General features: G+C 59.4%; 3 protein-coding genes across 11 annotated transcripts in view; all 3 read right to left on the bottom strand.

Moving 5' to 3' along the window:
* Nucleotides 1-6355: 6355 nt before the first annotated feature.
* On the bottom strand, nucleotides 6356-13743 carry GMPPA (GDP-mannose pyrophosphorylase A). Of its 9 annotated transcripts, XM_021702738.1 has the most exons (14): nucleotides 13670-13704; nucleotides 13255-13376; nucleotides 12723-12783; nucleotides 12521-12618; nucleotides 11269-11372; nucleotides 10816-11002; nucleotides 10388-10447; nucleotides 9141-9271; nucleotides 7941-8075; nucleotides 7739-7836; nucleotides 7516-7562; nucleotides 7228-7320; nucleotides 6967-7135; nucleotides 6356-6659 (listed from the first exon to the last, which is right to left on the bottom strand). In XM_021702738.1, the coding sequence occupies exons 3-14, from the start codon at nucleotides 12760-12762 to the stop codon at nucleotides 6559-6561; spliced, it is 1263 nt and encodes a 420-aa protein (XP_021558413.1). In that variant the 5' UTR covers nucleotides 12763-12783; nucleotides 13255-13376; nucleotides 13670-13704; the 3' UTR covers nucleotides 6356-6558. The 9 variants fall into 9 exon arrangements, with proteins under 9 accessions (XP_021558413.1, XP_021558414.1, XP_021558416.1 ...); XM_021702739.1 differs by lacking the exon at nucleotides 13255-13376 and having other exon boundaries at nucleotides 13676-13743; XM_021702741.1 differs by lacking the exon at nucleotides 13255-13376 and having other exon boundaries at nucleotides 13670-13688.
* A 635-nt stretch (nucleotides 13744-14378) lies between these two features.
* On the bottom strand, nucleotides 14379-16285 carry SPEGNB (SPEG neighbor). Its single transcript, XM_021703254.1, has 4 exons — nucleotides 16158-16285; nucleotides 15529-15836; nucleotides 14784-14925; nucleotides 14379-14615 (listed from the first exon to the last, which is right to left on the bottom strand). The coding sequence occupies exons 1-4, from the start codon at nucleotides 16283-16285 to the stop codon at nucleotides 14477-14479; spliced, it is 717 nt and encodes a 238-aa protein (XP_021558929.1). The 3' UTR covers nucleotides 14379-14476.
* Nucleotides 16286-18662: 2377 nt separating this feature from the next.
* SPEG (striated muscle enriched protein kinase) overlaps nucleotides 18663-21973 on the bottom strand; it is a 55603-nt gene continuing 52292 nt past the window's right edge. Inside the window, exons 37-41 of the mRNA XM_021703352.2 lie at nucleotides 21644-21883; nucleotides 21317-21540; nucleotides 20418-20493; nucleotides 20087-20236; nucleotides 18663-19747 (exon numbers count right to left, since the gene is read on the bottom strand). Coding sequence (XP_021559027.2) covers nucleotides 19555-19747; nucleotides 20087-20236; nucleotides 20418-20493; nucleotides 21317-21540; nucleotides 21644-21883 — 883 coding nt within the window. The 3' untranslated portion in view covers nucleotides 18663-19554. The remainder of the gene's footprint in view (nucleotides 19748-20086; nucleotides 20237-20417; nucleotides 20494-21316; nucleotides 21541-21643; nucleotides 21884-21973) is intronic.

Here is a 21973-nt window from a genome sequence, read left to right as displayed (position 1 = left end):
CCGGGCCGGGGCGGGGGGGTGCGGGGGCTGTAAGGGGGAGCCCGTGTGAGAACATGAGCCCTCCCGGGGGAGGAAGCACTTGTCCCCCAGATGAAAGGGGGGGGCTGATTAATCGGGGCACTAATGAGCAGCAGGGAGAGGAAGCTCAGAGGGGTGGGGGAGGCGGCTCCATCGATCCGAGCCGCGGAACCAGCAGCTGAAAAAAAAGTGAGAAGGGAATCGATCTGAGGGAAACGGCAGCTGCTGGGGATTAGAGCCCCAGGTCCACCCGCTGCCCAGAGGCCACCCCTCCCCTGCATCAGGACTGCCCCGCCAGTCACAGCCCCCGCCTGGACCCAGAGGAGGGGCCTAGGGGCAGCTACCCTGGGGAGCAGGGAATATGTCACTGCCCACCTTGGCTGCAAGGCCAGGTCAGGCCTCATCAGTCACCGGTCACCCCAGCATGGAGCCCACCAGCCCCAAGCCCCGGCCACGTGTGGCACCCTGCTGGGGTGGTCCCCAGCCTCTCTTCAAAGTAGCTTCTGGGGGGGTGCCCCTATGGCTGGGCTTCCCCTACAAGCAGTCTCCCCCCAGCTGGGAAGAGGAGGACCCTGGGGTCAGGGCTAGGGCCGGCAGCGTCCCAGAGGGAAAAAGCGGGGAAGGCACGGGAAGCAGCCACTGAGTTAGCCCTCAGAGCCTCCAAGTGACCACAGACAGTGCCCCCTACCTGGGCAGCCCCCTGCCATGCTCCGCCCTCCCTGCTAGACATCCAGACCCTTTAGTGCTTCCGCCCCACCTCCTCCTCCCCCAGCCTACCCCCCTTTCTCCTAGTATTGATTTTTCTTTACTGGGTTTTTTTTTAAAAGGTGATTTAATTGCTTTTTTAAGGTTACTTCAGTCTGGGGCTCTGCCAAGAAAGCGGGGAGCTGCCCCCCGAGCTCTCCCCAGCACTCGGTGCTACCCTGGACTCAACGCATGTCCCTAAATTGCCCTGAGATCCACTGGGATCACGGGGTCCTACTCCCCTAATATACTGGCCTCCATCATCAGCCCAAATCACACCTTCTTTCCTCCAGAGGGCATGGTACGAAGCCTCTGAAGGAATGAAGTTGGGGGGTGGGTGGAGAGGGGAGTTCCAGGCCACTCGGAACTGGAACAGAAGTTCACTGCACTCACCCCACCCCCCACTGCCCCACAGCCAGCTGTCTCCAATTGTCCCCAGGTCCCCATCACCCAGTCTCCCAGACCCCTAGGAATCCAGTTATGCTTGGTGGGAGCCCCCTCTCACATCCCCTCCGCCCATCCTGCACCTCACCCTCCAGTCTCTTCTGTCTCCTCTGCCCCCCTGTCCCCCTACACCCCCTTCCCCTCTGGCCCCCTGTCCTTTTCCCCCCTCCCTCTCCCCGCTTCCCTGCTTGCCTCCCTCTCTGCCCGGCTGCAGTTGGGTGATAATCTCCCTCATTTAGCCTCCCGGCTGCTTCCCCGGCTCATTGCCCAGCTGGTCCCTGGGGCCCGGCCCAGCTTCTTCCCCACCCCCACCCCCAGCCCTGTGCCCAAACTCCCCCCATCCCCTCCTGGCTTCCCCCACCTACTCCCCTGGGACCAGCTGCCCCCCTGCAGTGAGCATCAGGGCCAAGCGTGGTTGGCCGGGACCTGAGCTGGGTGTGAGCAGAGGGGGGAGGGTCTGTCAGGGACTGGGGCTGGGAGTGGGTGTGGGGCACAGGAGAGGCACAGGGGTGAGGGGCCCGCAGGGCCAGGCTTCCGCGGCTCTCCAGTTGTCCCCATTCCCCGGGTTTGTTCCTGGTCCAATTCTCCACCCAGCCCCATGCCCCAGAGGTGAACGAGGCTTCCTGATGGTGGTGGATGGACAGGCAGGCAGAGAGATGAGTGGCATCTGTACAGCCAGACAAGGCAGAGAGCATGGGAATGGGGAACAGAAGGGTGAGGGAGGAGACAGGGAGGGCAGGAGGGTTCTGCCAGAGCACCTGAGGAAGTGCAGGTTTTATTTGGGCAAAATGCCTCAAAGGCAGACCCAGAGACCTCCCATGTTCCAGCTTGGGGGTTCCAAAGGGAGCCTCCAAGGTCCTTACTGCACCCAGGCTTTTGGGACTTTGCCTCTTTTCCCAGCAGAGCACCCCCACCTCCACCCCCGGTGCACCGTCTGCATTTGCGCCTTCTCACCTCCCTTCCTGGGTGGCCCACTCATAAATGACATGACCCCCAAACTCTTAGCATTCTTCTAGAGAGAGTCCCCAGCCTCCCCCTGCTCCCAGAGGACGACACCTCCTGGCCACCCTTCCCAGCCCAGACACCTGTCCCAGCCCTGGCTCTGGTGCGGACCAAGGGATGAGCTAGTGTGGGACAGATGTGGGCGGGAAGGGACAAGGATGGGGGGGCGGAGGCCGGGACTGGGCCAGGCCTGGCTGGTGAGCAAGCAGCGGTGACAAACGGGCTGTGCGGGGGCTGAGGGGCGGGGGGCGGACGGCGGCTGATTTATCTGGGTTATTTATGCCGCGGACGAGGCAGGAGAAGCGGTTAATGAGAGTTCCAGCGAAGGGGGGGTGGGGAGGCCCGGACGTGATCTGAGGCGACTGAAAAGGGTTAGCGTCCCATCGCCAGACCCTGCCCCCACTGCCGGCCAGCACTCAGCACCCCCTACCCCATCCTCGGGCCAGTCCGGCCTGACCCCATCCTCTTCTGGGGATGCCCAAGCTGAGGCCCTGGATCACTGGGGCTGAGGGGCACCAGGTCCAAGATCGAGGGGCAGGTGACTGGAGGAACTGAGGAGGGGACCAGAAAAGGAAGACGAAAGAGGAAAAAATCTTGGCGAGGCAGAAACTGCCCAAGTCTGTGGGGCCTTCAGGGGGCGGTTGGGGGAGGAAGGGACCAGTGTGGGAGTGGGTGGGCACCTGGCAACCTCAGAACGGAGCCTGGAGAGAGGGCAAAGGGCACTGGGGTGCAAATTTGGTGTCGGCCAGGAGCCATCCTGGGGGCCTGAGAGGCAGAGACATGCTGGGAGTGGGGGTGCTGGTCAGAGAGAAGAGGGAGTCAGGAAAGGAGGGGGAGAAGATCCAGAGGAGGGGGAGAGGGCTTTGCAGCAGTGAAAGCTGCTGGGAGCAGATAAGGCGGCTGAGCCGCGGGAGGGATTAAAGCTCTGAGGGGCAGGGGCGGGGGCGCGGCGCGGACGGGGGCGGGGGGCAGGAAGGAGAGGGCCGAGGGCAGGACATCGGGGCCAAGACGAGCGGGAGAAACGAGGGCTGTGAAAGGGACAAGATTAAATCGGGGGGCCAGAAGGTGGCTATCACCTGGCAGAGAGGAAAGAAGGGGCTCCTGATCATCTCATGGGGGTGGGGACTCCCCCCTACTGGCGAGCCCCCATGCCCTGCGCGTGCCAAGGGTAGCAGAGCTAAGCAGAGGGGTGCATGGCAGATGGGGTGAGTGAGAATGGCAGGGCCGGCCCGCGGAGCCTGGGAGCTCCCGGCTAGAGAACTGAGGGCACGCAGCGCCTCCTTGAGGTGGCAGATGGAACACCATCACAGGGAGCCACAGTCAAGGGTGCTCCACCAGCCAGCACTGGGATGGAGACCCCATCACACCCAGTGTGGCAGGAACCAATGTTTCACAGGGGATTTCTTTGTGGGAAGCAGTATGGGCATGGAGGGAGGGCAGTGGCTTGGCCAGGCTCACGCCTCAGACCCACAGCCCCTTACCACCTCCTGCCCTCCTGTTCTCCAAGCCTCCCAGAAAGGTGTGCTCGGGAAGGGGGAGGCCCCTCTTCCCTCCTGAAGAGCCGAGGTGGTAAAGGCAGTGGAGGGGAGCCCGGAGGGAAGGAAGGGGAGGAGGAAGAAGGGGCGGGGGGAGGGGCGCGGGGGTGGCAGGCGGGGCAGAGTAATTGCGTGTTTGTCAGTTCTCCTGTCTGCACAGGAGGGAGCGAGTGTGGTGGTGGTGGGTGTAGCTTCGCCTCGAGGAGTATGTGTCTGTTGGCAGAGGTGTCAGTGTGTCTGTCTCAGGGGTCTAGGCTCTCCTTGGCCCCCGCCCTCCCCTCTGTGTTTTGGGGAGCGCGGCTCTGGGCACACCCAGCTGTGCTCCGTGCTGATGCGGCAGATGTGGCGGGGCCCCAGCTGTGCCTGCTTCCCGGAGAGGGGGAGGGGGCCGCAATCTGCTCCCCCGGTAATGGCCGCTGAGTGCCAGGGGGAGGGCATGGAGATGGGGGTGGGGCTGGGGCCCAGGTCAGCCCCGCCAAAGGGACAGCAGGCGGTGAGGGCCCTGCCCCCACTCCACCCCACCCCGGCCAACCTCCCCCCCAATCTGTGTTCTTGGCTCGGCCTCTCCCCCTCGCTGGCTCCTGAAGCCCATCCAAATTTCTCTCCAAGCTCAGTCCCCGTCCCCAGCCCTCCTCCCATCACCCCATCCAGCTCGGTGCCAGGGACCTGCCCCCCCCCCCCGCCCCCCGCTTGCTCCCCATTGCTGATTTTACAGAATAATCTTTTTATGGAAACCTAAAAAGGCACTAATGGCAGGAGCGCACCCCTCCCCCGCATCCCTTCCCCCGCTCATCCCCCACTTCCCACCCCAGTTCCCTTGGTTCTCCCTCCTCAAACCCTTTGGGGGCCAGCACCCTCCTACCCCTTCAGGGCCAGTGAGGACCTAGACGTGGCGGAGAAGTGGGCTCCCACATCCTGGGCCCCAAACTGTGCCCTCAGAGATGGATGGGGCGCTAGGTCCTTCCCAGGGCAGACAAGGGCTGGAGAGGAGTGGAGGGCATTATGACTCCTCAGAACCACCCCCCCCCACCTCCAGCACAACAGGGACTCCACCAGCCTGGTGGGAGGGGGCATGTTACAAAGATCTCAGCTACACTAGCCACCCCCCCCACTTCACTGACCCTTTCGCCTTCCAGTGCCTCTCCCCACCCCCACTGGGCCTAGGAGGGGGCTCCCGGGGGGCCAGGGCCTGACACAGACTTATTGGATTTCACGGTGTTTTGCTGAGAAAATAATTAAATTATCATATTTATGATGGAGCTGCCATGGCCTCTGCCAACCACTTGGAACAGAAGGGTCAGGACTGGGGGGAGGGCAGGGAAGGGACCCAGTCCCTGGCTCCACAGCCCATCCCTCTCCCGGCTCCTTCCTCAGGGAGTTGACCCCAGGCCCAGAGAAGGCATCGGCTGCCCCCTGCCAACCCCATGCAGATTATGGGAGGTCTGGGCTGGAGGCAGGGACAGGGAATGGGAAAGAGGCTGGGTCAAGGCAGGTTGTAGGTCAGGACTGCTAAAACCCAGCTCCTTTCACCCGTGCTCTCACACAGCCTGCAGGGCCTGAGGGGGCTGGGAGGGCACATCCAGCCCAATCCCCCATTACCCTCAGCCCAGCTCCTGAGGAAGCACATCTTCCTAACTGCCCAGCTATGAAGCTATGAAATCCTGGGCTCTGTCCCAGACCCCGGTGCTGATAACAAGGTCCCGGCACCCTGCCGCCTGCCACCCCTGCCTGCTGCCAGGACCCCCTCCTCCCTCCCACCCACGCCCTGCCCCCCCATTCTCTTTGGGTAATTAGATTCCTCTCAATTAGCAGATTACGATCATTACCAGCTCATCTGGCAACTAAGCTCCGCACCCACAGCTGGGGAAAGGGGGGCACCAAAAGGGGGCACGTGGGGGTCATGGGCAAACATGATAGATGGTTGGGGTTCTCTGGGGCTTCAGGAATGTGGAGAGGACAGAGACCTCCCAAAGGGCCGAGTCAGGGTGGTGGGAGGTGGCCAGGGACCCTCCCCTCCCAGCACAAAGGGCCCCCACTGTGCTTGGGGAGGGCTTAGGTCTGCCCCGCCTGCCAGGGGAGTAAGAGACACCAACCAGGCCTCGGGCGGGGAGAGCCCCCCAACCCCGCCAAAAGCCAGGCTAGGAGCAGATGGAGCTGGCAAAGCGGAAAACAGGCTGGGGCTGGGCTGGGCAGGAACTGAGAAAAGCAACCACCGGGTGATCCAATATCAGGCCTGTGGCTCTCAGTTCCTGAGCCACCGCCAGCACCCCACAGCCCAACCAGAATCCTGCACCCTTCCTTTCAGAATCCTTACACTCAGAGCCCGAGCCAGGCCCATTGAAGAGAAACAGGAAGGCGGGCAAGCCGGCAGTGCTGGGGTAGGGGTGAAGGCAGCGGCCAGACAGGCTGGGAGCCTTGGGGGCCTTCCTCCCAAGCAGAGCAGCACAAGAGGCTAAAGGCAGCGGGAGGGGGAGATTTACCAGGGCTCCAGATTCATTATTCATGAGCCCGCAGCAACGACTCCAATTTAAATGCTAATGTGGGGGGGGGCCTGACTGAGCTGCCCCCCTTCCACCCTCACCCCCAGCCCAGGCACAAGCAGGAGTCCGTGCTGGCTCCAAGGTTCACTGGGGTTTATTAAGGAGTGAAGAGGGAGGCCAGGAGTCTCCCGGCCACCCACGTTGCTCCTGGCACGTGAAAATCCCGCCTGGCTTCCTGTGGTCCTTTTGGACGGAGGCTGGCCATGCAGGCAGGAGCCTCGAGGGGAGCGGGTAGGAGGTGGGAGCTGGGGGGGTGTGCCTTCTGGCAGTCCCCCTCAGAGGATGATCTGGTTGGTGAAGCTGCGGCTCAACTCCTTGTGTGGCAGAACAATCGAGTTCAGGATGAGCACCTCAGCAGGGATCCGGACACGGCAGCCTGCAACGGGGACATGAGGGCACCAGGAGGAAGCCGTGGGGAGGGGAGGCCAGAGGCAAGGAGCTGGGGCCACCGCCTTCGGGGAGGAATCCCTCCCTGCCCATCTGTGCCCTGGCCTCACGCTCCCAGTGACTCACAACAGGGCCTGGCACACAGCAAGCACTTTGTAAATGTTTGCTAAAGGAACAAACACAAGCAAGCAAGCAAGCACGCATGCACACGCGCACACGCGTGCGTCCAATCCCCACAGGGCAAGGCCGTCACCTGTGGAGGTTTTCCACAGCCCTAGTCCCCTGGGAAGCTGTACCTAGGATGGTGATGGCAGGCAGCAGCTTCCCATCCTTGAAGAGGCTCTCACTGTCCATGTGCGCTCGGGGGTCGTTGGGATTGGGGTCATTGGGGGTACCCTCCACACGGGCCCAGCGCCCCACAGTGCTCCCCCAGCCCACAATGGTGTGCAGAACACATGTGTGCTCCTGCCAAACACAACAGTGTCAGGTGAGAGAGGAGAAGGGGCCAGATGCAGAGCCCATGGGGCCCCCCCCCCAGCCAGCCACGGGGTGCCTACCTGCAGCATGGCCCCATGGAGGACAATGCTCTCGCGGAGCCGCACCCCCTCGCCCACGGTCACTCCCTCCCCAATGGAGACGTTGGGACCTAGCTGTGGAGAGGAACAGATACCATAAGCCCTGGAGAGCCTTGGAGAAACCCGAATCCACCCTCTTCATAGAACAGGTAGGGGGGAAGGGACCTGCTTGAGCCTGTATGATGGGTGATGACAAAGCAGAGCCCCGAGCTCTGAGCTCAGGAGCTCGGCGCCATCCCACCCGTCCTGGCGGCCTAGCCCCCCACTTACCACCGCCGACGGGGCCACCTTAGCTGTGGGGTGGATGTAAACATTTCCTAGAATCAGAAGAGAAGATCTGGGGGCAACTACCCCACACCATACCTGGTTCGGGGTTGGGGGGGCGCAGGGACTGGAGCTTCACCTCTGAATCTGAGGCCAGGAGTCCTGGCTCAGGGGGCACAGGGGGCTGGGGTGGGGGGCAAAGATGAGGAAGGGGGGCAGGGGCCTGTACCTCGGATTCGTGGACCCCCGGGGGCGTGCTTGGCCAGGCGTTCTGGGTGAGTGAGCTGGTACTGGCCCAGGTAGAGGCGGGAGGCATAGAGAGCTGAACTGGCGGGAGCCACAGAGCAGAATGGGGGATTCAGGGGCCAGTAGGTGCCTACCCCCTGAAAATCTCAACTCCCAGGTGCCCCAGCCACCTCACGTAGCCATACCCCGCAGACTTGATCTGGCTCCAGATACCATCAGTGAGGTGGACGTAGATCTGGCCCTGCCCAGCCAGGGCGGAGAACACGTCCTGCTCCAGGCGGATGGTACCTGCCCCTGGCCACAGGCCTGAAGAGTCCTCCCTGGCAGAGAGGAGATGCAGACATCAACTCCCCAGCTGAGCCCGCCCGGAAGGCCAACATGGTGTCTCAGGGATAGGGATCTGAGGGAATCCCACCCCCTCTCCAGGCCTGGCCAGATCTTCTCCAAAGGGATGTTCATGTCCCAGGAAACTCTGCCAGTGCCCTTACCCACGTCACCCTCCCACCCCTAGCTGGGGTGCAATCCCAGGGGACCCCCGGGCATGGACCCACACCTCATCTCTGCCCCAGGTCCAGGGAGTTTGCCCGGACATAGCTTCCCCCCATTTTCCTCTTCTCCTCCCCATCCACTCCTCCAAACCCCACCTCGGGTCACCCTCCCTCTCACGGGATGGAATGAAACACAGACACTCACCCCAGAGGAAGACAGCTGGTGAGGGCAGAGACAGTCACAGAAAGAGAGGGAGAGAGAGAGAGAGAGATGGTAGAGATGCCAGCTCAGCAGAAACAGACAGAGGCCCGGAGAGATGGAGAGAGAAGCAGAGATGGATGGGAGTGAGTGGGGCATGAGACGGGGAGCCAGGCGGGGAGGAGGGAGTGAAGGCCAGGACCCACAGCGGGGAGGGGGGTGGGGAACAGGTCCAGGGCCTACAAGGATGACCTGGGGAGGGGCCTGTGGCCAGCAGGGCTCTGCAGGCTATGCTCTGAGGGGAGCCTCAGCCTGACAGTGTGGGGTGTGGGTGTGTGCGTGTGTGTGTGTCTCTCTCTCTTTGCATGTCTCTGCACCCAAGCGTGTGTGCGCCCAAGTGTGCATGTTGCCGTCTGTTCTGAAAGACATCTCCGGGACACTCATCAGGGCTTGAGAGAAATGGACCAGAAGGGGAGTGGGCAGGCAGTGACAGAGGAGGAACTGGGATGGCTAAGGAAGAGGGACAGAATGAGGTTAGAAGGGGAGGGGACCCGGAAGACTTGGCTGGGGATGACAAGTGGAAAGGAAAAAGGAGGAGGAAGGTGAGCAGGTGGAAACGGAGCCTGCAGAGCCTGGGGGCGGGGGTGCTCTGTGACTGGGGGGAACTTGGGGTTACAGGGCCATGGGGCCCGCCTCACAGTTGCCCATCCTGCTGGTTTCGCTGGAAGACATCCCGAAGGGGCTTCAGGGCTTCCGGGGAAAAGAGGTAGATGCCACAGTTGATGACGTCACTAACGAAGGTGCTGGGTTTCTCCACATAGTGCAGGACCTGAGGACAGGGCAGGCTGGGTCCAGTAGAGGAGGGGGGCCCCCTGCCCCCCAGCCCCCCCCCCCATCCCCTAAGACCTTCTGACTGCCAGCTACTCCCTGCTGCCAGGGTGGTCTTCCTAAAATGCACAGTCACTGCCCTTCAACTTCAAGGTAAGTCCCAACTACATACCTTTTCCCTCCCAATCCTCCCCACCTGCCAGCACCCCCAGCACACCATTCACGGCCATTGCACGCCTGTGCCTGGAATGCCCTTTCTCAGTGATGCATCTGGAAAACTCAGCTTTCAAAACCCAGTCGACCTTGCCACTTCCTCTGGGAGCCTGCGCCTGTCCCGCCCTACACTGAGCCTCTCAGGTCTGGGCACCCCTGGCATCTGGCCACACCTCACTGTGGGCCCTTGTGTCATTTGCCATGGTTGACTTTTGACTGTCTTTCCCACTGACTGGGGGTTTCCTGGGAGGGAGGGATTCTATTTCTTTGGCTCTGTTTCTTTCACATCTAGCTAGTGTCTAGTATAAAACTTAAAAAAAAAAAAAAATCACATTTATATGTGTGTGCCTGTTTAAGTGTATTTTTAACACTAACGCTTGAACAAAGAAAAGGGCTGTGTGAAAGTCAGTTAGGCTCAGGGGCAGGGAGTTTCACAAACAAGGACTGAGACCCTCTGCCTTACGGATCCCGCTCCCACCTCTGGAATTCTAGAGGCGCAATAATACTGTTTCCTGCCTCTGTGCCCTTGCACATCCTGTTCCCTCTACCTGCAATGCCTTCCTGTCTCCTCCTTCATCTCCACAAATTTAACTCAACTCAGACTTTGCCTCCTCCAGGAAGCTCTCCCTGCCCCCAGCCAGGCAAGGCTGGGGTAGGCCTCCTTTCGTGTTCCCATAGCACACAGTGCATACATCTATTGGGGCGCTGCACCCATGGAAATTAACTGTTATCCTTTGCTCTTTGCCAATCTCTAGAAAAGATGGAAGATGAACAGCCAAGGGTACGCCCCACCTGGTTGACAGCACTGGAGCCCACCCAATTGCCTTCTAGCATTCTCTAGAGGCAGAGGGGCGGGGGCATGAGGATAGAGTAAGAACCCAGCCAGCCCCGTCTCTGCTCTTACCTCATGTGTCTGTGGGTTCTCTACAATGCAGCCGTAGTTGAGGGACTGTGTCCTGTTAGCCTGAAAGACAGACACACCGAAACAATGACCTGCCTGCTCTAGGGCAGCAAGGTCTGTTTTCTTTCTTTCTTTCCCTCCCCTAAAGCACCTGGCACGTATTTCTGGCACTGACAGGCCTTCAGCAGGGGGAGAACTGACAGCTGCCCTCCCCCTCCTTCCTTCTGAGCAGCCAAAGGGCTCAGGGTCTCTACCGCTGCCACCGCCTCCTCCTCCTCCGCTACTTGCTGGGATTTCTGGCACATTCCCTTGTTGATGCCCGTTCCCACTCCAACTCTCTCTCGGCTGCCCCTGCCTCCCCGACACTCTGCATTCCAGGAAAGTCTCTGGACCACCCCCTTTACCCCCTCCAGCCCTCCTGGCCCCCTCACCGTGGTGCCAAGGAGCAAGAAAGGGTGAGGCTGGTGTCTGTAGGCATCCAACATAGCACTCAAGGGGAAGTCGGAGCAGACATCAGCGTTGAGCACAAAGAAGGCCTCAGGGCCCCCGGCCAGGATCTGGTCCCGGAAATGGTAGAGACCACCTCCTGTGCCCAGGGGCACAAACTCTTGCAGGTACCTGTCACCGGGGGACCCCACGGCCAGCTCAGTGAGATGAGAGGAGGCAGATAGCATGAGCCTGGGCATCTGACCCCTCCTGCTCCCAGAAACACACCTGCCTGAGGCCAATATACTCAGGGATTCAGAGATGCCCAAATAAGACCCCTCCTGGTATATAAGGGTGAAGTCTGCCAGATGCTGACTCAACCCACTCACCAGGACTCTGAGGCCTCGGGCACTGCCCCCACACCCCATCCCCCCCATACAGCACATGTACACAAACACCTGATGGGGAGGTTAAACTCCTGCTGGGCAGCCTCTAGAAATCGGGTAAGGGGCTCGTCAGGTTGGTAGAAGCCAATGAGCAGAATCTCCTGCATCCCAGGGACCTGAGAGCAAGGGAAGAGGTTGGGAGGAAAAAGAACGTATCTGATAGGAAGGAATGTTGGGGGAACCCCTGGTACTGGCCCAGGATCCAGAGACCATAGTTTTGGTCTCAGCTGTGGGTACTCACTTTACCACCCTGGCCTGTGTTCTCCTCCAGACAAAGAGGAAGCTAGAGGAAGTCTGTCCCTGATCTTTCAACCTTTTATGATTCTGTTGTTCCCCTGACCCCATCCCCTCATCTGAGGATCACCCTAGGAAAGATCCTGCCTACCAAACTGCATGAAAAGATAATCCATTCATTTTCCCCCATATTTATTATCTGTCAATATGAGCTTGAGATCAGCATGAGATAAGGGTACCACTTATCAAGTGCCTACATTGCACTAAGCACTTTACCAACATCATCTCTAAGCCCTGCCGCCCCACAAAGTAGGGTTAATCACCCCATTTGACCAGTAAGAAAACTAAGGCTCAGAAAGGGCGAGGAATTTACCCAAGTAAATTTACTCTCCAGGCAGAGACTGGATCCAGATAAAACCCTGCCCATCCCAATGCCTAAAGCAATAAAGAAATTAGCTCCACAGTGAGCAATGGTTTGAGTTCCGTGTTTTGCTATCATTCAGGTTCCTCAGGCTGTTGCTTTAAATGGTCTCTAAGAGGGGCGCCTGGGTGGCTCAGTTGGTTAAGCGACTGCCTTCGGCTCAGGTCATGATCCTGGAGTCCCTGGATCGAGTCCCGCATCGGGCTCCCTGCTCGGCAGGGAGTCTGCTTCTCCCTCTCCCACTCCCCCTGCTTGTGTTCCCTCTCTCGCTGTGTCTTTCTCTGTCAAATAAATAAATAAAATCTTTAAAATAAATAAATAAATAAATAAATAAATGGTCTCTAAGATTCCGGCCTGATCTCGCATTCCATGCTTTAAAAATAGGAGTGAAATCTGAACAAGAAGAGGCCAGATGAGAGACCAGATTAGCGAAGACAGCAGGGCAGTTGTACTGCACAACTCCGAGGTACACCATTCACACTGTCATTTATAAATGGCAGTCCCTGGAGTTATGCCTGGTGTGAACAGGACATGGTTGGAGAGAGGGGGAAATACAGCATGAAGGAGATGAGCAGGAAGTGAGGTGGGAGGGGGAGCCTCTGGGGTTACCTGGGCACAGGCCTCAATGTGGTGCTGGATCATAGGGACCCCCGCCACTGGAAACAGGGGCTTGGGCACCTCAAAAGACAAAGGCCTGAAGCGGGTCCCTGAGAGAGGAGAGAGAAGCACATTTCAGCTTCCTGCCTCCCTCTGCCTCCACCTCCCAGTCATTCCAGCCCAACCTCCCTACCCCTTTCCCTAGGCTCCTCACCCTTTTGAGGGCCTCCAATCAGGATCACAGCTTTGAGCATGGTGGCAACTGCTACCTAAACCTCAAGTCCCAACAGAGAAATCAGGCTCAGATCTCACACCCCAGCCCAAGAACCCCACTCACATCCCAAGCAAACCCCAAACTCCAAAGAGCAACACTTAGCCCTCTCACAGGATGTAAATCCAAAATTCAATATAGTCCCTCCTTTGACACAACACCTCACAAATCCCATACATCTCAAACCCCAACCCAGATTCCAAGTGGCCTTAAAACCCCACAGCGATTTCTCCTAAATTCTGAAATTCGCACCCCACAATTTGATCCAACAGACTTCCCTCTGGCTATAGACACATTCAGCAAACTCAGACACTCAGCGACAGATCTCTTAGACCCCAAACCTCAAAAACCCGAAACCCCAAACCCACTGATTCCCAATTGTTACATTCTTATGCTATAGATGTTAAGCCCTGAATGCCAACAGTGAACCCTGAATACTGAATCTCAAATCCTGAGTGAGCCCCAGATACTTAACTGCGATCCTAAGAATGAATCCCAATAAAGTAACACTGGTCCGCATCTGATGAATCCCAAATCCAAGCAAAACCCTCTATATGCTGAATTTGAATCCTAAAACTAACCTCTAAGTGATGAACCCTGAATCAAAAGACAGATTCCCTCGGCATCTCAAACACGGAATCTACACCCCCCCCCCCCGCCCAGGGTCCCAATACTGGCGACAAGTCTGAAACTCTGGATTCGCAGGATTGATTGCTGACCCTCTGAACGCCACAACTGACTCCGTCTAATAAACCCTAGGCTCGCGTAGCCAGGAGTTGTGGGACTAACAAGAACGGACCTCCGAAGGGCCAGCCCGAACCTCCGAGCAGCCCTCGGCGTAGGGGCCGTCCCCTGCCCTCTACCCCTTTCGCCACCCCTCCGTCAGCAACCTTTACCACTGGCTTTTTTTATTCCAGCTCTGTTGCCCGCTACTCCTTGCTCCTTCCGCACACGTGTCTTCTCGCGACTCGCGAGAACTCCTTCGCGGAGTATGCCGGGAATAGCAGTTCTTAAGAGCCTGTCGTTTCCCGTAGCCCTCCCCGGTTCCCCCCCACACACCCCTCCACGCGCTTCTGAATACAAGAGAGGAGGGAGATGGGACTTATGGGAGAACAAGAGGCGTGGCCAAGGTATCTAGGAGGCGGGGCTAAAGAGAAGAAGGGTGGGGCCTAAGAGGCAGAGGCTGGAAGCTAAGATTAGGACCTTGAACCGTCTGGGAATGGGCCCAGGAGTAGCGGCTGAAGTGGGAACAGGGTCACAGGGAGAGGCGGGCCTAGAGACGAGAGGGGGTGTGGCCATCGGTGAGATGGGCGTGGCGAGGACGCCAACCCCGGCGAGTGGCTGGGGCCTGAGGTAGGCAGAAAAAGAGAAAGCGGAGTCATAAGCTCCTCGCGCCGTCCCACTGGGAAGCGAAGGAGCTCCGGACGGTGAGAGAAAGCTTATCTCAGATTTACAGTCCGTAACATAAAGCACTGAGCCAGGCACTCTCCAAACATTCCGACCCCAACATTCTGTGACCTTGGTGTGTGGGTCTGGAGTAAGCGTGGGTGCGAGTGCGGGGGAGAGGAACGGCGTCCCCAAAGACCAGAACACGCGGAGGGTCAGAGAGAGCAGCTTTATTAAGCAAGATGGAGGAGGGTCGTCGGTCCCACCCACCCCGGGGCTTGGAGCCAGGGCGAACGGTCCGAGCGTTCCTTTCAGGCCACGTCCACGCGAGCAAAGCTCTGGTCCATGCCCAGGCTGTTCTCCACGTACACCTCGTACTTGCCGCTGTCCTCGGGCGTGGCCCGGCGAATGGTCAGCGTCGTGGTGGTACTGCCGATCTCGAAGAACACCCTGGCAGGGAGAGGGGGAGCGGAGAGGGCGGGCCGAGGTCAGGTTACGGGCGCCCGGGGCCAGGCTGGTTAGCCAGCTCTGGTCCTCAGCTCGCGTTCCCCGCCCCCGGCCCACTCTCGCCAGGGTTCTGGGCCCCGTTCCGCCCCAGCGGCAGGTCCCCGCCCTCGCCTGTCATCCTCCTCGATGTCCTCCCCGTCCTTGGTCCAGCCGACGTCGGGCGCAGGCTCGCCCATGATCTCCGCGGTCAGCGTCACCGTGGTGCCTTTGCGTGCCTTAGTGTTATCCGGTCCCTTTTGAATCTTCGCAGGGACTAGAAGAGAAAGGGCGTGCGACCCAGTGAGGGTCTTTAGGGGTGAGGCGGGGCAGGGGCATCACTTCCCCAGATAATACCCCGCCCTCAATATGAGATGTATTTAAGCTCGTAGTGTGACGTTGGGCAAGTCTAGCCTCTCTGGGGCTTCATTTCCTCAGCTGCTAAACCGGACTAGTAGCTGCCCCTGCTCCTTCCCACCGTGAGATGGAGGATCAAAAGAGATACTATGAGTGAAAGCCCGGGAACGTTTACACATCTCGGTGCCCTGGATGGAGACAGTTCCGAGGAATGAACATCGCCCTGGGGCGGAGCCAGGAGGCCCAGGCCCTAACCCTGGCTCTGCCTCTGGCTCGCTGTGACCTTGGGGCCCTGGAGTGGAGTGATTAGAGCCCATAGCGGACTTCTCCGTCTTGGCGGGGAGGGGGACCGGATGGGATCCTGAGGCAGGAAGGGCTAGCCAGCCCGCGCGTCGCCGCGCCCCAGCCCGTGCCCTAACCCCATGGGGACTCGGCTAGGCCCAGCGGTGAGCGCACGCTGGCTGGAACGCGCCGGGAGGCGGTGCTGCTCTCCGTGGTGGCGCCGCCCCCGGGGCGCGCGTACCTTCCACGAGGATGCGCGCCGAGTCAGAGCACTGGCCGAAGGGGTTGGTTACATTGATGCTGTACTGGCCCAGGTCGGCCAGCTCGCCGTCGCGCACCACCAGGGCGACTACGTCAGGGTCCTCGAAGACGTAGCGATACTTGGGCCCGTCGCGCAGCTCCTTGCCATCTTTGCTCCAGCGGATGAATGGGTCCGGGAAAGCGGCAATGCGGCAAGTCAGCTTGGCCGCGCTGCCCTCGATCAGCACCACGTCCTTCAGCGGCTCCAGCACTCGTGGCGGCCCCTTCTCGCGAAGCTCCTTCCGGGACCTATCCGAGAGCTGGGTCAGGGCCCAGAGCTCCCACCACGCGGATCTGGACCGCCCGCACCAAAACCCCTGCCCACCCCCTCGGCCCGCTAGAACTTTAAATGTGGGGGTGGGTTGGGAGGGGGCCTGCTCTTGAATTGTTACCCTGATGAATTGATGTGCTTTTGTCGGCCGCCTTTCCACACCTCGCCAACCGCTCTCCCCTAAGTCCAGTGACCCCAGCGGTCCGTAACACTGCTCAGCTCCCACCCACCCCCACGCAGCAGTGCGCTTTCTGCAGTTCCCGCTCCCCTTCTCCTGAGGGCTCCGGGCTCCACCTCACCTGTGGCCCCGGTAAGAGGCCTGGATGCGAATGGCCGCTCTCTGGACCTGGGGGTCGTTGATATCCAGAGTACATCCCGGAGGCGGGGCCGTAGCGGCTGGTTTTTTGGCAGGAGCTGCCTTGGACATCTGGGGAGTGCAAAACAAACATGGAGTCTAGGCTGACACAGAGACTGACTTTCAGCTTTTCCCCTGTCAATTCAGAACATCCTGGGGATGGGAGTGTCTGGGGCTGGTCTGAGAATAGGGACTCACCGTGGGCGGGTCGACTTCGGGACTTGGGTCCACTAGCTGGGTGGCAGGTGGGACAGAGCACTTCGGGAAGGCACAGTAGGGGCACGGGCAGGTGCTCAGCCCAGGGCCCTGGTTTTATACATCGCTCCCCTCCTTGCCTTGTTTGGCTTGGTTGCCCCAAGCCTCCCCCCGGGGACCCCAGCCCCGCCTTATGACCTAAGTGGGCTCCTTATTTAGCCTGAGGATGTTTGGGATGCTGGCTCAGCCGCTGAGGCAGACCCGAGGGGGAAACCTGAGCAGCTCTGGGGTGCACTTCATGTCAGCACCCGGACAGCTGGGCAGCTGGATGCGGCCCCATCCCCTCCCAGGGCAGGGGGTAACCATCCCACTCCTGGTAGTACCAGACAAGGGCCCAGGCTGGCAAGAGATTCAGCTCCCCACTGGGGCAGCTTTACACTCTGGTCAGTCCCCAGACAGTTGGACAACATGCCGTTCCCAGGACACTGTCGGTTAAAGGGTGCAAGTGTTTGTGGGGTGCCCCTGAATGAAGCCAGAGTAGCGGGGGCGGGGGAGGGACTTCACTGCCTGGCCCCAAGAGTCTAGGCTTATCATTTCTGCACTGTGCCCCCTGGCGGTAAACTGAGATCAACCTAGAGGGGACGGTAAAGATTTTTCAAACAGCATCCCCTTCTACCACCCCAGTCCCGCTCACTTCCCTCCATGTGACATGATACGGTCTGACTGGGCTGGGTCTGACTGTGCCTGGAGATTGGCATTAACACTGACTCCCCAGTTCTAGGTCTGCCCAAGCCCCTTTTGGGTCGTAAACCCAAAAATTGTGGATAGGGGCATCAGACTGCCTGGGAGAAGGGGTTCAGTTCACCCCTCTGGGACTTGTCTGGAGTCCAGGCTAGCCAACCCAGGGCACTTGCCTCCATGCCTTGTAACTGCCCGCCCAGGTGTGGAGCACTGTCACCTTTTGATCAGAGCAATTTTGACACAGCTCTGCTGACATAAATTACCTTTGCTCCTCCGGGTTTGGAACAAGCAGTTCATATTCCATTTTCAATGGAGATGGGAAGGGAGCTCAACATCAGAATGGGGATGGGAGAGAAATTTTACCATTTATCAAGATATGAGTTCAGGCACCTCATTTTTATATGAAAACACTTGTGGTGAGTAGGGGATTAAAGATTCTCACAGGCAAACTGTGTATCTTCATCGTTAAAATGACAGGTGGGCAAGACGTCTCTCTAGTCCCTTCCAGCTGGCTTGAACACCCTGTTATTTTATGATGATGGGGCTTGCCTCTTCCCTGGGGTCCTGAGAAGCCAGAGAGGCTGGGCTGGGTTGGGTTGGGCAAAATGTTGTTTGGGCCACAGCCAAGGGGCCCTCAACATCAATCACAACACACCACTGCTAATCCTCTCGGCTCATGGTTCGGAGGAGACTTTATTCCTTTCGCTTTGCCAAGGACAGAGTTTCCAAGGTGGGGAGAGATGGGGAGAGGTGGGAAACAGCCTCCCCTGGACACAAGAACTGGCTCCCCCCTCCCCTCCACCTCTGGGCAGGACAACTCAGTTGTAGACCCAGTGACCATTCTGTGGTTCTGCAGGGAAGCAGCTAGAGTCAAGGAGTCTTAGCACCCATCAGACTCCCCAGCATGCCATGGGGACAAGAATGTTCAGGTTGATGTGTCCCTTGGCTCTCGACTGTGGCCCCATCTCAGCAGACACACCAACCAGAGCGTCGTGCAGCTGGTGGCCCACGGCCCTAACACAAAAGCATGGAGTTGAGAGGCTGTCCTGGTTTCTTCTGTGGCACTTCACACCATCATCACAATCTCGCCAATCATCATGATGAAACCCCTTCTGCTCCAGGGGCCAGGACCAGAGCTGGACTGTCTCCAGGGCAGAGTGAAGGAGGCTGAGCCAGCCTTGGGGTGTGGGCTGATGCATTCCAGAGCCCAGCATCCTCCAAGTTGCAATGACAGAATATGTGAAAAGAGGTGGGGGCCACCAGAGTCTGGTTAGATGGTAGTGGTGGAGTCCTGCCAGGACTCCAGAAACTTCAGGAGAGGCAGAAGTCCCTCCTCCCTCTAAGAATAAGGGAGAGGTGGGGCCCCGGAGGGTCAGGGTCAGGAGCCATGGTCTGAAGGTGCTAGCTCTTACATCTCAGCTCTCATTGGCCAAGAGAAGGGTGAAATGCCCCTGTCCCACCACCCCCAGCACCCTGTACCCCCAGCCATCCCTCCCCATCGACCACACGTAGGTCCTGCTGCTTGCCGTTTTTATTTTCCTTGTGACAGACAGACAGACAGCTGCACACACAGCTGGATGGCTGGGGTGGGGGGGATGGTCAGGACAACACGGGCAATAGGAATTGGATGGAAGGGAAATTTCATAAAAGTCAATAAATAAATAAATATGAATGGGAAGAAGGATGAAGGCCACAGAGGGGTGGTGGGGACATCCTGGGGCCAGCACAGAGTGCTCAGAGTTGCCTCCACTGGGACAGGAGGAGGACAGGAGAGCACTGGTTCCAGTAATCACTGCCCCCAGCCCCCAGCCCTCTAGGTTCTCCTTCTGGGGATGTTGGCAGCTACCCCACCCCACTCCACCCCACCCGAGTCCTCCTCTCCCTCCCCCACCTCGATGCCCTCCTTCACATGCTGGTTCCGGCTCCCTACCACTGTCTCCATGTCCTGTCCCTGCTTCACCAACACTCACTCCCAGCCCACGACCCTGATACCCTGGGCTCCTTCCTCTTCCTCCTCTCTAGCTATTCACACCTTTCTCAGTCGGTTCTCCCCCAGAACCTTCCTCGAGTCTCCTCACCCTATCCTTTGGCTTCTTCTCCTGATCTCTTACCTATTCCCTTCTTGCCCCTTTTCCTGCTTCTCTGCTCCTGCACCCCCACCCCCACCCAGCCTGGCCCATGGGTCTCCCCATCTGGCTCTGGCCGGGGTGGCATCAGCAGAGCCCAGGGGGCGGGGGGCGGGTGGCTCTGTCCCTGCAGGTCCATGAGGTAATAGCCCGGCTGGATGTTGCTGCTGGTGGTGTCCGAAGCCCCGGGCCCACCCGGCTCAGGATGGGCCCTGGAATGTCCCGCAGCCTCAGCGGAACCCCAAGTTGAAGCCCGAGGCCGGGCTGCGGTCTGAGCCGCTAGGGGCTGCCTGGGTAGGAGCGGAGCAGCACCTTGTGGCGGGTGGCAGCCTCGGCCCGGCGGCGCCGCTGCTCACCCAGAAACTCCTTGAGCCGGTTGGTGGTGAAGGTGAGTGTCTGGCGGCGCAGCTTCATCAGGTAGGCATCCTGCAGCCACGGGTGGGCCAAGCAGTCCTGCAGGGAGGGCCGGCTCCTGCCAGGCCCAGCCAGGGACCATGAGCCTGCAAGGCTCGGGCCTCCCACAGACCCAAGTCCCCGTCCTGGATTCCCGGCCCTAGGCGAGGGATCTTGGCCAACTCTGGGGCTCAGTTTCCCCATCTCTGGCATGGGGAAGGTGATTCTGCCTACCTCACGGGGCTTGGAAGCATCAGTGGCGCGTAGAACAACCACTTAGGGGTAGTAGTAGTGGTAGCAGTGTATTAGCGGTGGCCGGGGAGAAATTGGGGGGATCTTCAGGCTCCGGGCTTGGCCAGGGCAGTCTGAGGCGGGGGGTGGGTAATGCTGGAGGCTTGGCAAGTGTGCGGCTACTCACCAGGGATGTACTGAGAGGACCTTTCGCAAGAAGAGTGTGGCGCTTTGGGAGGTGTTGGGGTACAGCTGGAAGGCATCAAAGCGGCCCCCCACAATCCGAGCCTCTGTTTCCTGGGGGTCTGGCTCATAGAACGGGGAGTGTCCACTAAGCCTGTTGTGGAGACAATTCAGTTGACACATGTGGACAGAAGGTCCACTCACAGCCCCAGGGGGACATTAGTGTGGGGGTTCAGAGGGGCTCAGTGCTCTGGGCTGGGCACATGCACATGTGTGTTGGGGAGTCTGTGAGGGGGAGAGGGTATAGGCGGAAGGTGCGTCCCAGGGGCACTCACATGATGTAAGTGAGCACGCCCACTCCCCAGATGTCTGTGGCAGAGCCGATGGGTTCTCCCTTCACCATCTCAGGAGCTGACAGGAAATAGAGGCCAAGCTGAAACAGCTTCCTGATGGCAGGGGAGCAGGAGAGACAAGGGAGGCCCCTGGGGGCTTGAGGAGCAGGACGAGGCCCAGGTCACAAGACCATGGATCCAGCAGGCAGGAGGGGAGTGGGGGTGGCCCCCAGGGGAGACGTGGGCCACCTGAGGAATCAGCCCAGGTACTGAATGGTGGGGTCCCCAGGACTGCAGAGGAACTGGGAACCAGGGTCACTAGCTCCCCCAGATCAGCTCTGAGGTAGAGTGCCCATTCACAGAGAACATGGCCAACGCCGGGGTTAGGAGCCGTGGAAATCGGTCTGGCTGGCTCCAATCCCGGGCCTGTCCCTTCTAGCTATGGCATGCTGGCAAGTACTAAGCCCTTCTGGCTCTCCCATTTCCTCATCTGTAAAGTGTGGCTTGTAGAATAACTCCGAGGAATAGAGCTAATGAACATCGAGTATTTAGTAGGTAGCTAAATGGTAGCCGGTTTACCTTAAGTATATATACTAGTAATGGATTCTCTGTCCAGTTTTATCAAATCCTGGCTCTAGCATTCATAACTGATATTGGACAAATACTTAGCCTCACTGCACCTCTATTTTGTCTGTAAAATGGGGATAACGTTATGCCAATCTCCGGGGCTACTGTGAGGATAAATTGGGGTAAAAAAAAAAAAAAGCACAGAAAGGACTGAGTTCACTGCTTGCATACAGCAAGTGCTCACTAAACGGCACGTAAGTGAGCGGAGGGGAGTGAACCGCTGCCCCCTCCGCGAGTAGCCCAAGGCCCGACCCAGGCCGCCACGGCGCCCTCACCCATGAACTCCAGCGTGCCCGTGCGGTGGCCAAGGGGTCGCAAGGCCTGGGGGTTGTAGGGCTGGGCGCTGCCGAAGTCCACGATCTTCAGGGCGTTGTCAGGAGCCAGCAGCAGGTTGTCGGGCTTGATGTCCAGGTGCAGCACGTGGCGGCCGTGGAGGTAGTCCAGGCCTTGCAGCAGCTGCACCACGTAGGTGGCCACGTCGTCCTCCGAGTACCGGAACCTGGGGGGAGGGGGCGGGCCCAGGCGAAGCAGGTGACATCCCAGCTCAGCACCCCCACCCTCGCTCCCAGCTCCCCCCCAGAACGCCCAGTTCCCCCGCTTACCGGTCGCTGAGCCCACAGAGGAGCTCGCGGTTCCCGCAGCTCTCGGCAATGAGCACGAGATAGCGCGGGGTGATGTAGGCCTCGTGCAGCGCCATGAGCCGCTCGTGGTGCAACGTCCGCAGCACCTCATACTCCTGCAGGACGCGCCGCTTGCCCTCGGCCGCGTAGGGCACGATCTTAGCCACGAACGTCCGCCCGGTGGCATTCTCCCGGCATGCTCGCACCACCCCGAAGCGGCCCCTATGTGGACACCACGTGCTCAGAGGAAAGGAGCTGGGGAAACGGGGACCCCAGGGAGCAAGTATGCAGTGATTCTTAGTGTGGCCTCTG

Source organism: Neomonachus schauinslandi, chromosome 3 (assembly GCF_002201575.2).
Source record: "Neomonachus schauinslandi chromosome 3, ASM220157v2, whole genome shotgun sequence".
NCBI classification, from domain to species: Eukaryota; Metazoa; Chordata; class Mammalia; order Carnivora; family Phocidae; genus Neomonachus; species Neomonachus schauinslandi.
This window is presented reverse-complemented; position numbering and strand designations above follow the sequence as displayed.